Genomic DNA, 15,710 nt, shown 5'->3' with positions numbered 1-15,710 from the left:
TGTAGGGAAGGCTGGCAGCATTGAGGCAGGCAACATGCAGGTGGAGCAGGCCTTCCCTTTTTCCTCTAACATTGCACTGAGAAAGTGCTAAACTGGAGGATTGGCGGTCTTAGCAGGAACATAAACAACTCTGTGGCCTCCCATTATTTTCTGCTGATGTGGTTTTGAGGTTGAGGGAGACAAACCACTGTCATTCTGCCAAATCTCTCTTCTTTGTATATATAATTTTCACTTAACTCAGGGAGCCATTGTCTTCACTGTTTACAGTTCAAGGCCATACATTTTTGTTTTTGATTGCTTGTCTACTTAGGGGTTTGGAAATAAGTGTGCTGATGTTTACATAGTATTGGTAATTGTTCTGAAATGCTTTGGTTATTTACTTGGTCATTTTGTTTGTACAAATTAGTATGGGAATCACTTAAGACTAAGACCTAAGGCAAATTATAGACAGGCTGGTAGGTGTGTTCTAAAGATGGGCTTAAATCTTTGGCTAAGACTAAGAAATAAATTTGGAAGACTAATAATGAGAATTATATAATAATAAACAACTAATGATAATCTGAGTGCTTTCTGTGGGCTGAACACTCTTACAACTTATTTGGATTATTTGATGTGATCCTTACCAAAACCCATGAAGATAGATGCTATTATCATGTCATTTTGTGGGTAAGTCACCTGATACTCAGAGAGCTTAATTAACTTGCCTAAGGGAACACAGCTAGTTGAGTCCTAGCTTGGAGACCATTTTGTCCAACTCTAAAGTTGGTACACATTATTCTGCTGTGTGCCACTGCTTCTTTGTATCTTAACAGTGCCAAGCCAAGTCCCAAGAGCAGTTCCTTAGGGCATTTTCCATCCAGTGGTATATAAAGGCCTGAGTTAATGGTAGAAGGTTTATAGGTGGCTCTCTCAGCTCTCAGTGATGTTCCTCCTTTCTGTTTTGCATACCTTGCCCAGGTGGTTGCTTTCCTGGTAGTTGTCTTCAGACTCCATTGTTCCCTTCTGAAATCTTTGGCTGTTGTCACCAGCAACTAAGTTTTTGGATTTAAGTTTCATACTAAATTCTTTGCCTGCAGCTTAGTTAAAATGGCTCACTCAACACTCATAAACCAGAGTAGCAGACTCCTTTAGAGCAACTTACACCTTTCTTCTTTGTAGTTTTTAAACGAAAAATGTAGCTGCAAGGGCCAGTCCAGTCTGCCCTGATCATAACATTTAATAATAGAATTAGCATATAAGTGTCAACCGTCTGCCCAGTCTCTTTTCCACCTGCCCACTTACCACTTATCACTTTCTCTCTTCCCTCTTACCCTCTTTTTCTCTTTCCCTTTACCCTCTTATTTCCCTGGAGAGCAGCCTGCTCTTGTAGAAGAACATATATTTCTTTAAAGTAAAGCTCATATTGCATTTCTGGTGCCATATTTCTATGTTATTTTAGCTTTGTGATCTTGGTCAATTTATTCCATCATCTGTAAAATAGAGTTAGCAATATATGCCTTGCCAGGACTGTTGTAAGGATTAGAGATTATGTTTTTTAAGTCCCTGACACAGAGAAGGTTCTCATAAAACAAGAGCCCATTTTTCCTGTGAATCCATTGCTATGATTTAAATTGAAAAATATTTATTAGCATCTAATCTATGCTAGACTCTGCTGGGGATGGTGAAGAGATCAAGACAAAACGTAGAATCTCTGAATTCAGAAGGTTGTGTGATGTAGAAAGGAGACTGACATATAAAATAACAAATGTGCTAAGTGCAGAGGTATATATAAAGTGCTATAAGCAATTAATTCCTTTTCCAGCCCTGTCTGTGGAGTGGTTTCCAAGTATTTCTTTTGGGAAAAATACTTGGTAGTCAAAATGGGTAATAAATAGAGAGAGAGGGGGAAAAAAAAAACAACCCTTAGAGGTTTCTGTAATCAGAGATGCAAACATTTTAAGAATTGATTTCAGCAAGGCACTTGATAAAATCTCTCATAAAGTCCTTGTACATAAGATGGAGAAATGTGGGCTGGCTGATAGAATAGGAGGTGGATTTTGAAGGTGGTTATACAACTATGTCCAGGATGTTTTTCTCCTGCAGTACTTTATTTATAAAATCTCTGGGTTGGAGGGAACCTTAGAAATAGATCATCTACTCTAACTGTGCCTAAGACCTTGCTGTAACCTGATCTCTTTTTCTCCCTTTGAATTTTTTTTTTCATACCCGTGATTCATTTATTTTTTAACTGGAAGTTTGTGCTTCTTAATCTCCCTCACCAATCTCTCTCCTCCCCCCACAGCCACCCCCCCCCACCTCCCTGGCAACTACCTGTTTGTTCTCCATATTTACAACTCTGTTTCTGTTTTGTTATGTTTGTTCATTTGTTTTGCTTTTTATATTCCACATATAAGTGAAATCATATAGTATTTGTCTTTGTCTGACTTATTTCACTTTGTATGATACGCTCTGGGTCCATCTATGTTGTTGCAAATGGCAAGATTTTTTTTATGCCTGAGTAATATTCCAGTGTGCGTGTGTGTGTGTGTGTGTGTGTGTGTGTGTGTGTGTGTGTGTGTATGTGTATCACCTCTTCTTTATCCATTCATCTGTTGATGGATACTTAGGTTGCTTCCATATCTTGGCTATTGTAAATAATGCTGCAATGAACTTGTGGCGCATATATCTTTTCGAATTAGCGTTTTTATTTTCTTCAGGTAAATACTAGCCCTTTTAATTTTTAATTCAATAGTACAGAAAACTATATAGTGAAAAATATGCCTGTCTCCTCTTGCAGTCCCCGGGTGTCCCTGTCATTCTCCCTAGAGATAAGACATTATTAATAGTTGCTTCTGTGTATGATCATGTTTTATTATATGTATCTCTTTACACCTTGTATTATAGTTATTTGAATGTATGTGCTCTCTCCCTTAGTAAATTGTAAGCTCCTTAAGAGCAAGAACCATGCCTCATAATTTCCTATATCTCCCCAAACTCACACATTGAAGATTCTCAATAAATATTTGCCTGATTAAGTATTTAAAGGAAATTTGGACTAGGGGAAGACAGGCTTCTCTGGTAACATGCCATGGTTTTCTGTGTCCTTGGCCGTATCATTAACAGTTACTTTTCCCCAGTGACTTGGATGAACATGTAGAAAGCATGCTTGTCATATATGCAGATGACACAAAGCTGGAAGAGAGAGTTAATAACATCAGATGACAGAATCAAGACTTCAGATGATCTCAACTGACTGGAATGTTCAACTGAAAAGAATAGGGATAGGGCTCCCCTGGTGGCGCAGTGGTTGAGAGTCCGCCTGCCGATGCAGGAGACATGGGTTCGTGCCCTGGTCCGGGAGGATCCCACATGCCGCAGAGTGGCTGGGCCCATGGGCCATGGCCACTGAGCCTGTGCGTCCAGAGCCTGTGCTCCACAATGGGAGAGGCCACAGCAGTGAGAGGCCCATGTACCACCAAAAAAAAAAAAAAAAAAAGAATAGGGATAAATATAAAGTCCTGTTAAAGGGGAAACATACCCAGCAACTTAGTTACCCAAGTAAAGAATTAGGAGACCTGTCTTGATAACATTTTTGAAGATAATTTGGGAGGATAGGGGATAGATCTTAATTGCCTTTATGCTCAATTTAAGCCAGTAGAATACCAGGATTGTCAATAAAGTAAACACAGCCTTGGCTGAATTAGTAGCATATGAGTCCAGACAAAGCAGCTTGTGGTTCTTGTGTTCTCTTTACTGGTCAGACTGCTTGTTGGAATATTGGGTCCATTTGGGGGTGCCACACATAAAAGACTGACAAATTGGGGTGTATGTAGAGGAGGTTAACTAGGAAGGTAAAACATCGGTATAGGAATCAGACAGATCTAGACTCTGTTCTGGGTTCTTCTTACTAGTTGTGATAGCTTGGCAAAGTCAATTCCTTTGAGTTTGTTTTCATACATTTAAAATAGGGCAGAATAATAATACCAGTCTCCAGAGGGTCATTAAAAGGATTAGAGCTACCCTAGGCCCTCAAAGGATCTGCAGTCCAAGTCTTATTAGTGATTGGCTTAATGACTAGATATAGTACCTGTTTTGAAGGTGGTTACATTTTAGTGGGTCAGACAACTGAGTAAAACCAAGATTGTAATGCAGCTTGTTAAGTGTTCAAAGAGCTGACTTGTGGAAAAGGGGGTAAACTTATTCATACAGCCTCCAGTAAATGCAGATTAAGCCAGAATTGTTGTGTAGCAGTAGAATGGGTTTCCCTAGGAGGAAGTGAATTCTTCTCAGTGAATGGATATAGTTGAGACCTATAATCACTTGTCAGGGATGCTTATAGAGGCATTTATATGAGTGGGAGGTTGGACTAGAAGGATAGGTAAACTATGGCTAGCCAGGAGTCAAATGTAGTCAGACATCAGATTTTATAAAGTTTTATTGGAACATACCACACCCAGTTATTTATAATGTTGTCTATGGCTGCCTTCCTGCTATAATGCAGAGTTGAGTAGTTATGACAGAGACCATATCGCCTTCCAAGCCTAAAATATTTACTGCCTGGTCCTGTACAGAAAAATTTTGCTAACCCCTGGTCTAGGTAAATGCTTCACAACCTAAATTATTTTGTGAACTGATAAGCTTTCTAAATTCTCTGTCATGGGGATGTCAGGTGTCAGGAGGGACAAAGGCAATATTTGAAGTGAGATGGTCACAGTTGTTCTTGTTAACTCCAAGGAATGAAGACTGGAAAAGTTGTTAATTAACTTCCAAGACCCTTTAAGAGAGTATGATTTTATAAACAGGACACCTTTTGCTATGAGAAAAGTATTTGTATGCCACTTGGACTAAAGTTGTCTATACCCACTAGAATTAGGAGGTGGTCCTAGTGTAGTGGAAAAGGCTGATTGTGTTAACTGTTCTGAGCTCTCACTTTCTCATTTGTAAATGGAACACTTTTCAGAGTTTTGTAAAGATTGGAGCTACTGTGGGCACTCAGATGTAGCTGTCATTGCTATATATCATAAAGCATCTTACTGGAGTATATGTGTCACAAAGACAGAGTTTTCAATTGGAAAGTGTAAATCCTTCCCCCTAGTGCTGCAAGTTAGGATAGTACACAAAAAGCTTTCTTGGTGTGGACTAGATCTTTAGATCTAATGGCAAGTAGAGGAAAAATAGATCTCATTAGCAAATATGGGAATATCTTGCTGCTGGCAGTTTCAGTCCATATTATGCAAGTAATATTCTCTGTACTAGAAAGGCAGAGGTTTCCCAGACAGTCACCTCTCCCAGTGGAATAGGATTTTAAACTTTTCTTCTTCAAGTACATTTTGTCTTTTATATTTAGAGTCTACTGCCAACTAACAGTTTTTTTTGTTTTGTTTTGTTTCTTCTTTTTTTGTTGAAAGTGTTGACTCGGAGACAAAAAGAGGCTAAGAGAAAGAGCAAGAGTGACAGTGGGACAGCTGCTCAAATTTCCCTAGACATTGACAAGTAAGTAGGTGTACTGTGTTTACAGAGCTCTTGCTTATTAACACATACCATCACTTAGACCGAATAAGAGACTAATTTTTCTCTTACCCTGGGTTTCTTTGGCCTGGCAATCACTTTGTTGCTTTAATGCCTGTATTTCTTTTTCGTATTCCCAGTTTATGTCAGTATAGGTGGGTGGCCTCTGTATCCCTTTTTGTTACTCTGAAAAGACCCTGCCACCCGCTCCACTTCCACATTGCTCTTAGCTTTCTGTTTTCTTTGAATTTGCATATTGGTCTTTGGTGTTTGGGGAAGCAGTGAGCTATTTTGCAATGTAATGGTACAGAAGTTGAGTTGCAAGAAGCTGGGCAATATTGAAGACTTCCTTGGGTTGTGGGTTGCGGCTTGACTAAGAAAGCACATTCGTTACAAAGGGAGGCCAGGGGCAAGGGGTGGGTCAGGTATAAGTGCTGCCTCCTGAAAGTAAAGACATCACCAACAATACATTAGAGCAGTTAGTCATTAGAAACATTTATCTTTGAAACACAAATCTTATCTTAGACCCTAAATTTCATGGCTGCCTTCCCTAATCCAGTTGAGCAGAGCTCCACTTGCTCCTTTTGGAATCCTGCTGTCATGCAGTCATTTTTCTAGGACTGTATTCATCGCACTATTGCAGTAATTTTTTTCCTTTCATTTTTGACATTTCTGTCTCCGTGGCTAGTCTGTGAGTTACTTGAAGGCAGATACTTGCCTTCATTCATGTTTATATCCCCGGCATGTAATAAAATGTGTGTGAGATAGCAATAACAATAATATCTGTTTGTTGAGCTCTTAATATTATGTGCCAGCCGCTGTGCTGGGTGCTTTATTTACTTTGTAACTATCACAATAGCTGATAAGGTAGTATTCTTTCTTTTAAAAAAATAGATGTAGAAACTGAAGAGAAATTATACGTAACTGGTTAAGATCATGTGGCCAGAACTGGCAAAGTCTACCTGACTCAAAAACTTATGCTTCTTTTACAGTGCTGCTGTCTCTCATGGGGTATGGGGTTAATAAATGCTTTTTACATTAATTAATAAACCTTGAAAGGTATACTAGTCTAGCTTTTCTCATAAGTCAGAGTTTTACTTGTATTCTCTGTAATGATTAATTACTTGAGAGACTCATTTCTCCTATTTTAAAGACCCACCCAGAGAAATTTTTCCTTAAAGGCAATCTAAATCTTTCTGTAGTAACCGAATAGCAACGACCAGAAGGAGAAGCTTTGGGAAGTTTTCTTCAGCTTCTTAAAACTAAGATGATTTTATGAGTCAGGCAGACCTGGCTTCTGACAGTTATTAGCTATAGGACTTTGAGGGGAATAGTACCTTCCTACTAGGGCCCACCAATTAATTGAGAAATTGTGTTTAAAGGGCCTTGGACCAGTTCTCACCACAGAGAAAATACTTCATAAATGTTCATTTTCTTCCTTTGTCTACAGTGATTCCATTTTTAGTGATGCCTAATAAATCTTACCTCAGGGACACAATTTCCTCTCTTTCCACAAACTCTACGATTATAAAAAGATAAAAATAACTGTATATATGAAGTTATGCAAAAGCCTCTGGCAGAACCACATGGTTTTAGTAACTTCCTAGTGGATGTTGCAGGTTGTAGAATTAAGGAAATCAGCATATAGACAGACTTGATACACTAATCAGACAAGTTCATCTACCGTGGTAAAAATGTCATTTTGATTTAATGCTCTTGGTGTTCCCTTTTCTGTCTAAATTTTAACTTCCCTTTGAAGAAAACGATTACACTTAATTTGAGAAGAGTTTGACTGAAGTCTGGAGAGCAATTAGCATTGTTTGAGATAGTTAGAAGAGCTGATTTCATTATCATCCCACTGCCACAACAGCAGGGTAAGAGAAATAGCCAGGGAAAACCACTAATCACTCAGTCCTTTTGATTGGCATTGGGTTAGTTTTATTGGCGATCCTGCTGAGCGAATCTGCTTTGGTTGACATGTCTTCTTCACGGAATAACTTTAAGACATAAAAACACAATTTGAGACATATCTAGGAGCACAGGAGGCAAAAGCAAATCTTAAAACTGCCTTTTCTCTCTTTCTTCTGATTGGCTAGGAATGAGAAGTGTTATCTCTGTAAATCTCTAGTCCCATTCAGAGAGTATCAGTGTCATGTAGAGTCCTGTCTCCAGCTTGCAAGAGGTGACCGAGGAGATGGGCCTGAAGAGAGTGATAGAGTATGCTCAGCTGTGGAGAGGAAGCGTCCACAACGGCTGAGGAACCCAAAGGTATGTGTGGAGTGTTTTAGGAAAGGTTACCTAACCCTCCACAGTTCTGTTCTGGGCTTTTTTCCTCCCTCCTTCCTTCTTCTTCTGTTTATCTTGAAACAGGATTTGTGCTTTTTAAAATTATTTTTTCTTTTAATTAAAAAGTAATATATACTCATTGTAGAAAATATGGGAAGTTCAAAAAAAAGTATGAAGAATTGGGAAATTATCATCCATAAGTTAGTTACTCAAAGATGACATCTTCTAGTATTTTGGCCTATTTTTTTCTAGTCTTTTTTTAATGCATTTAAATGTAATTGACACCATACTATATTTGTACATATACACATATGTGTACATACGTATACTTATATGTGCATATGTATATATACACTTACAGTTGTAACATAAACACCTTCCTGGGTTTATTTTTAAACTTTTTAAAATATTACTCTTAATGTTTGTATCACACAGTCGATTAACCATTCTCATATTATTGGACATTCAGATTGTTTTCCAGTTCTTCTGTATTATAATGCTGTGTTTAAAACATTAATCAGTCTTTGTACCACTGATTATTTCCTTAGAATAGATTTCCTGAAGTGGAGCTCTTAGGGCAATGGGTATAAACATTTTAAAACCTCTTGAAACATACTGCCAGATTACTTTCCAGAAAGTATATCCAGTTGTATACCCACTGCCAGGAACATACAGTCAGCTCTGTTGAACACCTCATGTGCCTAGCCTTATTAGGAAACTGTAGGATCTGGTCCTGGTCACTGGGAAGATATGCCCTCTGGGCTTTGTGATTAGAGATCAGGAAGAGCAAGTCTTGGCTTAGAGATCAAAGATAAAGCAGCAGCTCCATATCCCAGGTTTACTGACATAGCAATCACTGAACACTAAGATGGAGAAGCCATTATCTGTCATGATGAAAAAAAAATATGAAGAAAAGTGTGAAGAATCAGGGGGAATTATCTTTTCCTTATATGAATGGGGTGATGTTTAGGTGGTAATTTGGAGTTAGGGCTTACGGGTATGTGCTTATACCATAAAGCTAGTTTTTTCTCTGTCGTCGCTGCCTCTAGAAGCTAACTTGAAACTGTTATTTTCTATTTTAAATCTCTCCAAATCTATCATAGGTCAAAGGTTACTGTTCTCTAATATGATCTTGGTGGAATAATTTGCCTTGACTCTGGTATCCATTCTTAGATATATTCTTGGCATAAAGATGTATTCTTTTAATCATATTTGCTTTTTTACTGTGTACCCTCGTTTATTAGAAAGCAAAAGACTTTCCTACAGCTGTGCCCCTACACCTCTTCTCTCCTGGAGATAGGTGTGATCTGGGCTAAGGAAGTTGTATTCTAGACTCTCTTTGTAACCCTTTCATCTATTTTTCTCTGTCACAGGAAAAAGGCTTCAATGAAGGCCGACTCCTCAGTCTCTTGGAACAGTCTGAGTACAAGACCACAGGTGAGGATCTCAGGACCAGTTTTCTGAGCTTCTGTCTGAGGCCTTCTAGTAAAAATAGCCACTACCAACTCCCCTGACTTTTTGCTAGAGTTATGTGGGTGCACATTTGACCCAGTCAGCCAGCCTTTGAGCCTTGGTCTAGGTCATCTCTCCCTAGGGAAGATGAAATACTCTGTCTTATTTATCATGTGTTTTGTTTCAGCCTCTATAAAGCTTGAACTTTCTACTTGCCTTTTGAACTGGGGAAAAAACATTTCCAAATCAAGAGGGGAATGTGGTATAAGCTCTAAGTACCTCCTAAAGGAATAGGCATTGAAAACTAGTCATTACTGTCCTCTCCTAATGTTTTGTGCATCATTCATGTTACCTTTAGCATAGTGTCTCAACCTATGCTCCTGAGGGACTGTAGGAAGTAATTCTGTCTCTGTGCCTAATATTTAAGGAGGAGTAGAGTGGATTGTTTAAGAGCATTGCATAGAGTTAGTAATACCAACTTCAGAGATTGAAAGGATTATATCTAGTAAAGCTCCACACATATTCCCTGACGTAAGTAGGCTCTTGATAAATTTTAGCTGCTATTATTACTGTTGTTGTTGTTAATAGTTGCTGTTGTTAAAATTTACTAGATGTAGGTGGAAGAGGAACTTTTGCTTAGGTCTGGTGAGATTTGCTTCCCATCTAGTTCTAATAGTTCATTCCCAACAAGCAAATCTGTTGTGCCTTCTGATGACTATAAAAAGGCAGCCTCTCTGAGCCCCATAGCCTGCTGCCTTTAGGTCAGCACATTGTGAATCTCTTCAGGTAGCAGATTTCCCTCGGCAACTCCTTGTTCCTCAAGTCCAGATTTGAAGTAGATTTATTCAGTGGTTATTCATTCAAAAGTGTTCACCTCTGTACTTTTGCAGCTAAGCCTGTTGGATGCTAATGCTCACATTCCATTGGTCTGGGGATTGGGGATCTGAGCTACCTGGATAAGCCTGATGAAGAGCAGTGCCCAGGACATAGGAAGCACACGATCAGTGAAAAGTGTTATGGTTACAACACCACTAACAACATTATTACTTTTTCTGTCCTATCACAGATGCAGAGATAAGGACCAAGTTTTCAGAAACAGGAGCCTTCAGGTGAATTGGGGTGTGCATTGAAGTGTGGCTGTCAGCAGTTCTAGAGAAGTACAGCCCTGGTCCTATGTTCTGCGTATAGTGTGATATTCAAACTGTTGAAGTAGAAAACTGTGGAACTGTGTGACTGCTCTCTGTATAACTCTGTGCCTGCCATATATCTGGGCTGAGAATTGGATAACTGCCTCAGTTCATTCATGGTGTCAAAACAAGCAGAGGAAAAGCTGTCTTACTCCTCTTTGCCTCTCTATCCCCACCCAGCCCTCGTCTTCTGACTTAAAATTCAAGCAGCTTGGGATTTGGGTCTGAATCCTCATTTCCTTACTGCCCAACTGTGTAGCTTTGGGTATATGATTTACCCAGTGTCTTCATCTGTGAAAGGGAAATGATAGTACTTATCTGATTGGATTATTCCAAAGATTACATGAACTAATAGTATATGTAATTACCCTGGTACACATACTTAGTGCTTATTAGTAGGTGTATATTGAATTCTGATTTTTTTCTCCTTCTCTCTAGGGTGCCTTCACCAGGGGTAGAAGAGGCAGGTTGCAGCAGAGAGATGCAGAGTTCTCCTGCACATCTCGACTTAAATGAGTCTCCCATCAAGTCTTTTGTTTCTATTTCAGAAACCACAGATTGCTTAGTGGACTTTAAAAAGCAGCTTACTGTCCGGTCAAGTAGCCGGACACGGACCAAAGCAGGCAGAGGAAGAAGGAGGAAATCCTGAATTTCTAGGGTCCAAAGGTTGACAAAACCATTAGCAATAGGGTTGGGCCATGTTCATTAAGCCGTAGTGGTCTCCAGTTCATTGTTATGAACTGGTCCTGCAGTTTCTACCACCAGCACCCATTCAGTGTTCTGGTTTTTATGTTTTCTATGAGCTATACAGACAACTGTGTGTAGTATTCTGTTTTATAACAGTCTTTTTGAATTCACTTATGGTTAAAAAGAAAATTTAAATATATTTATCTGTGTTTGTATGAAATCTTATTTCAATAAGATGGAGATTTTCCTTTTTTTCTCTGGGCTTAGGGGAGGGATATTTTAATTATGGAGCTAGTTCTCAGACTCATAAATTGCATGTTTTGGAATGAATTCCATTACTGGTCTCTGACATACTGCCTATATTCACAGAATATGTAGTGCACAGTTGTTCTGAACACTGTGTGGTTACTCTTTTGACTTTCTCTGACATCATTCTGGAAGATGCCAGGGCATTGAATTCTATTCTGCTGTCCTTAACATTCAGTGACTTGTCATTTCATCTTGCTGCCTCACCCAGTTAAGAATTCTCAGCCAGAGCATAGGACCTTTGAGGGATATGTCTGATCATTCTTGCCAGGAATTTGTAAGTGAACTCTCTCAGTTATTAGTTCCTATACAATTACTTTTTCTTCCTAGATTAACCAGTGGGGATGCCTTGCATATTCATCTGCTAAAACTGAGATTGGTTCTCTTGCCATCAGAGGTCATAGCAGCAACAGGAAATAACTTCTATTTCAGTTCATTAATAGAGGAGTGCACATTCTTGACCACATTACCCAGGAGCTTCCAGTGAAGAGCAGAGATGTGGTCTATCCTCAGTGTACAGGCAGACTCCAAAGATGAGAGGATGCTGAATGGCAGAAGCAACTGCCTGGGGGAGATGACCAAACAAGGATGTTGAGAAAGCTTTGGCCCAAGTTGATTTGAAGATGTAGTGGGAGATGGTATGAGGTGGCTGCCGACCAGGAAAGGATCCTGGGACAAGATAAACGGGGCACCACTCACACTCTAGTAACTTCTGATTTACCAAGTCCAAAATTTTCTTTTCCTTTAATTTAAAACAAACATGAAGTGTGTGTTAGACTGAGGAGTTCAGAGATAGCTAGATGTAAGGCACAGCACAGGCCTTTAATGCATTGTTTCCTGCCTCGCTGCCTTTGCACACAAGCTCTTTGAGTTAGAAGAAGGCAGGATGGCAGGCTCACTCTCTATTCCTTCCATGTCTTGGTGTTGGATGGCACTGACATTGTGGCCAGCATCACATTAATATTGCTTTTATTTTTTGAGCAATTGCTATGGTTCAGGCAATGTGTGTAGCTTCATTTAATCCTCACAGCAACCTTATGAGGTAGGTATTATCCTCCCCAATTTTCAGATGAGGAAACAAAGGTTCAGAGTAACAAATAAAACCACTTTTTGTCTGTGGAAGTGAGACCACAGTGCCCTGTCTCATCAGTCCTAATGAAAATGCTGTATTTTGGCTCTAGTATTGATTATTTTCCTGTTTTCCTTCTGAGAAATAATTTGTCCCATCAGCTTAACTCTCACTAGTTTTCTCTCAGTAAATGGCAATTTATTGGAGGTAAAGTTCCATAAACAGGGAATAGTATGTTTATCTCTCTGCCTGAAGATAAGAAAAGACAAAGGGCTGATTCTAGAAAGTTAATTATTTAACTTAAAATTGAGAAGTCTCCGGGCTTCCCTGGTGGCGCAGTGGTTGAGAATCCGCCTGCCGATGCAGGAGACACGGGTTCGTGCCCTGGTCCGGGAAGATCCCACATGCCGCGGAGCAACTAAGCCCGTGAGCCATGGCCGCTAGGCCTGTGCGTCCGGAGCCTGTGCCCCGCAGCGGGAGAGGCCACAGCAGTGAGAGGCCCGCATACCGCAAAAAAAAAAAAAAAAAATTGAGCAGTCTCCCTAGAACATGGGTCAGTGGCAAATTGTTGGAGGAGGATGTGGATCAGCAGGACTAGTACTGGTCGGCTTATTTATTAACTAATGTGGAGTCAGGGGGAAACAGCCATCTCCCCAGGCCCTCCCACCTCTATCTTTGGTAAAAGCTGCTCATTTGTCTTGTTCTCCCAATACTAGTGGTTTTGTGGGAGGGGCCTTAGTAAGACAGTGACGAGACAAAGTCAGTAGAAAGAGTATGACATCAACCTGAGTATGAACCCCTGCTTCTGATACAAGTTAACCTCTGTGAGACCTAGTTTCCTTTACTATAAAATGGGAAAAATCTTACAGGGTTCTAAGGAGTAAGATAATTTGGGTAAAAGCACAGCATCTATCTCATAGAAGGTGAGTGAATGGCAGCGGTCGTTACTCAATGTGATGCTAGTTTTGTATGTCGTAAGTAGTGTTACAGTGAGAGGTGGAAAAGCCAGAGAGAGGTGAAGAGCAGATGTGAGAGGATACAGTTTGACTACCTTAGTTGCATCAAGCACCAGCCTTCCACAGCAAGCTCAGGTGTTTAGAGCTTGCCTAGGACCCCTGGGTTTTTGGCTTTTGTTTCTTGTTTTTGTTTTGCTTCTTCCAAAAGATGGAAAGCAGCTGTTCTGATGGTGTTGTCAACTCATGAGGAGCTGGGAAGCTCCAAGAACTTGACAAGCTATTGTGATAAATTGGGAAAGAGAAGGTAACTTCTGTGTTAGGCACTGTGGTTGTGTTATTTCATTTCATCCTTATAACAGCCCTCTAGCAGAGACTGTGCCTTGCCCATTTCCCCTGGGCACTCACTGTTCTATTACATACCCACAGGGTCCTATTGCAAGAAACTAACTCTGTGCCTTAGCACTTCTCTAGGCTAGTGTGTGGCACAGGCTGGGAGTGCCAGGGAGTGAGGGCCGCCCCTGAGGCAGCCATCAGCCAGTAAAAGATGGAAGTTGGAGGATAAATTCTCCAGCTTCCTCACCTCAGGTGGATGCATTTTACCTGTCTCCCAGAGTTCCCTTGTGGGATTGAGCCTCAGTGGCTCCCAGCAGCAACTTAATTATGTATGCTCTATTGGCTTCCTTCCTTTCCTATCTCACTTCCAACTCCCCTGTCAGTGGTTCCTGGATCAGGGCTGGGACTAGGGTGAGGGGCCCTCACTCTTGGGTTCATGAAAAGGCAGCGTTGACACTTGTGTGAACATAAGAGCGATTCTCTACATTTTGTAGCCTGGCACTTCACATGCATTGCCCTAATCCTAATCCTGGCCTGATTGCTTCCGAGTTAAACCTTTTGCACTCAAATTAGTTCTGCTTCTGGAGAAGCCCAACCTAAGGCATTAGTCTCCATGTTTTATACATGGAAAACTGAGGCTCAGAGAAGTGAAGAAATTCACCTAGGTCATACAACTGGTAACTGAGATGGGATTCAAACCCAGGTCTGTCTGACACCAGTGCTGATTCTCTCTACAATACCACACTACCTCCTACTTCCCACTTGAGTCACAAAACTCAGTGGAAATTTTAAGTTTGGGTGGGCTCATTCTCACCTGTGAGGCAGAGAAGCTTTGGCCCTAAGTTGATTTAGAAGATGGGAATTGGGGTGAGGGGATGGCAGGTAAATAAGTAGATGGTAGTACCAAGTGGGAAGATGGAAGAATGTATAAACCCAGAGTGGAAAGGCTGCTGAAGCCGTATGTACCAGGAAGGCAGGAAGAGGTTACTTATTTCCTCTCAGTTTCAAAAGCCCTGGACTATTGAGGTTGTGGGAGGGCTCTTCAATTTAACAAAAATTAACTGATATCGATGCCATGTTAGATCTAGAACTGGGCCCCGGGGCTCCAAAGATAAATAAGAATTATTCTTTGGGAGCCCATAGTACAGTGGGGGGAGACAGATTCTTTTAATAGACTGTAGTCTATGCAGTGATACAAGGAGATCGAGACACTATGGGATCAATAGACAGGCTGCTACTCGGCTGGGATTAGGGCCAGGAGGAGCTTTTCTGGGAAGGCTCCCAGCACTGGCGATGTCTGAGGTGTAATTTAAAGGATGAGAAAAAGTTAGGTGAAAAGGCTGGAGAGCGCAAAGGGAGAGTCATTCCAGACAGATCAGCGTAAACAAAAACTAACAGAAGCAGCTTGATGGGTATAGGAGAGCTGCAAGGCACATTGGAGTAAATAGCATGGAGGGAATAGCAGGAAGCTTATTGGGGCCTGTGTGCCTGGCCATGGGGCACTGTCAGCTGTGAGAAGCAAGCCTGTGAGCAAATCGGAGCAGGGAGGGCCTGGCTTTCATCCCAACCGTGGTACCTGGGCTACAGCCCACCTTTCCCCCACTGACTGCCTCCCCCCATTCCTTAGTTCCTCTTGGACAGCTGGAGATTGGCACTAAGGGGCTATGAGGAGACTTGTGAGGACTTGTCCTTCCCTTTTTTGGTCAGTGGCCATCTGGTGTCTGAAGAGAACTGCTGATCCTTGCTGTGCCTCTGCTACAGTTACGGCTGTCATAGTTGTTCACAGATCTCAAGCCCAGACTGCCTCCTCCCTCCATAGGCCCTGACACAGACCTTCCCTGACACTCTGCCTAGGGTGCTGCGACCCCTGCTGCTGGGGAAATAGACATAGGTTTCTAGAAACACAGACAAAGAGCCCTGGCATTGCTTGTCAGGGGTGTATCCTCA

General features: G+C 40.9%; 1 protein-coding gene across 5 annotated transcripts in view; it reads left to right on the top strand.

The window, feature by feature from the left end:
- Window positions 1–11,423, top strand: part of UIMC1 (ubiquitin interaction motif containing 1) — a 194,844-nt gene extending 183,421 nt beyond the window's left edge. For 4 of the 5 annotated variants that reach the window (XM_067031943.1, XM_067031942.1, XM_067031941.1 and 1 more), the window contains exons 11-15: window positions 5,388–5,472; window positions 7,584–7,755; window positions 9,147–9,210; window positions 10,292–10,334; window positions 10,851–11,328. In XM_067031943.1, coding sequence (XP_066888044.1) covers window positions 5,388–5,472; window positions 7,584–7,755; window positions 9,147–9,210; window positions 10,292–10,334; window positions 10,851–11,061 — 575 coding nt within the window. In that variant the 3' untranslated portion in view covers window positions 11,062–11,328. Of the gene's footprint in view, window positions 1–5,387; window positions 5,473–7,583; window positions 7,756–9,146; window positions 9,211–10,291; window positions 10,335–10,850 lie in introns of all 5 variants that reach the window. The other variant, XM_067031939.1, reaches the window with a different exon arrangement.
- The last annotated feature ends 4,287 nt before the right edge of the window (window positions 11,424–15,710 follow it).

The sequence above is a fragment of the Kogia breviceps genome, chromosome 4 (assembly GCF_026419965.1).
Source record: "Kogia breviceps isolate mKogBre1 chromosome 4, mKogBre1 haplotype 1, whole genome shotgun sequence".
Classification (NCBI taxonomy): domain Eukaryota; kingdom Metazoa; phylum Chordata; class Mammalia; order Artiodactyla; family Physeteridae; genus Kogia; species Kogia breviceps.
This window is presented reverse-complemented; position numbering and strand designations above follow the sequence as displayed.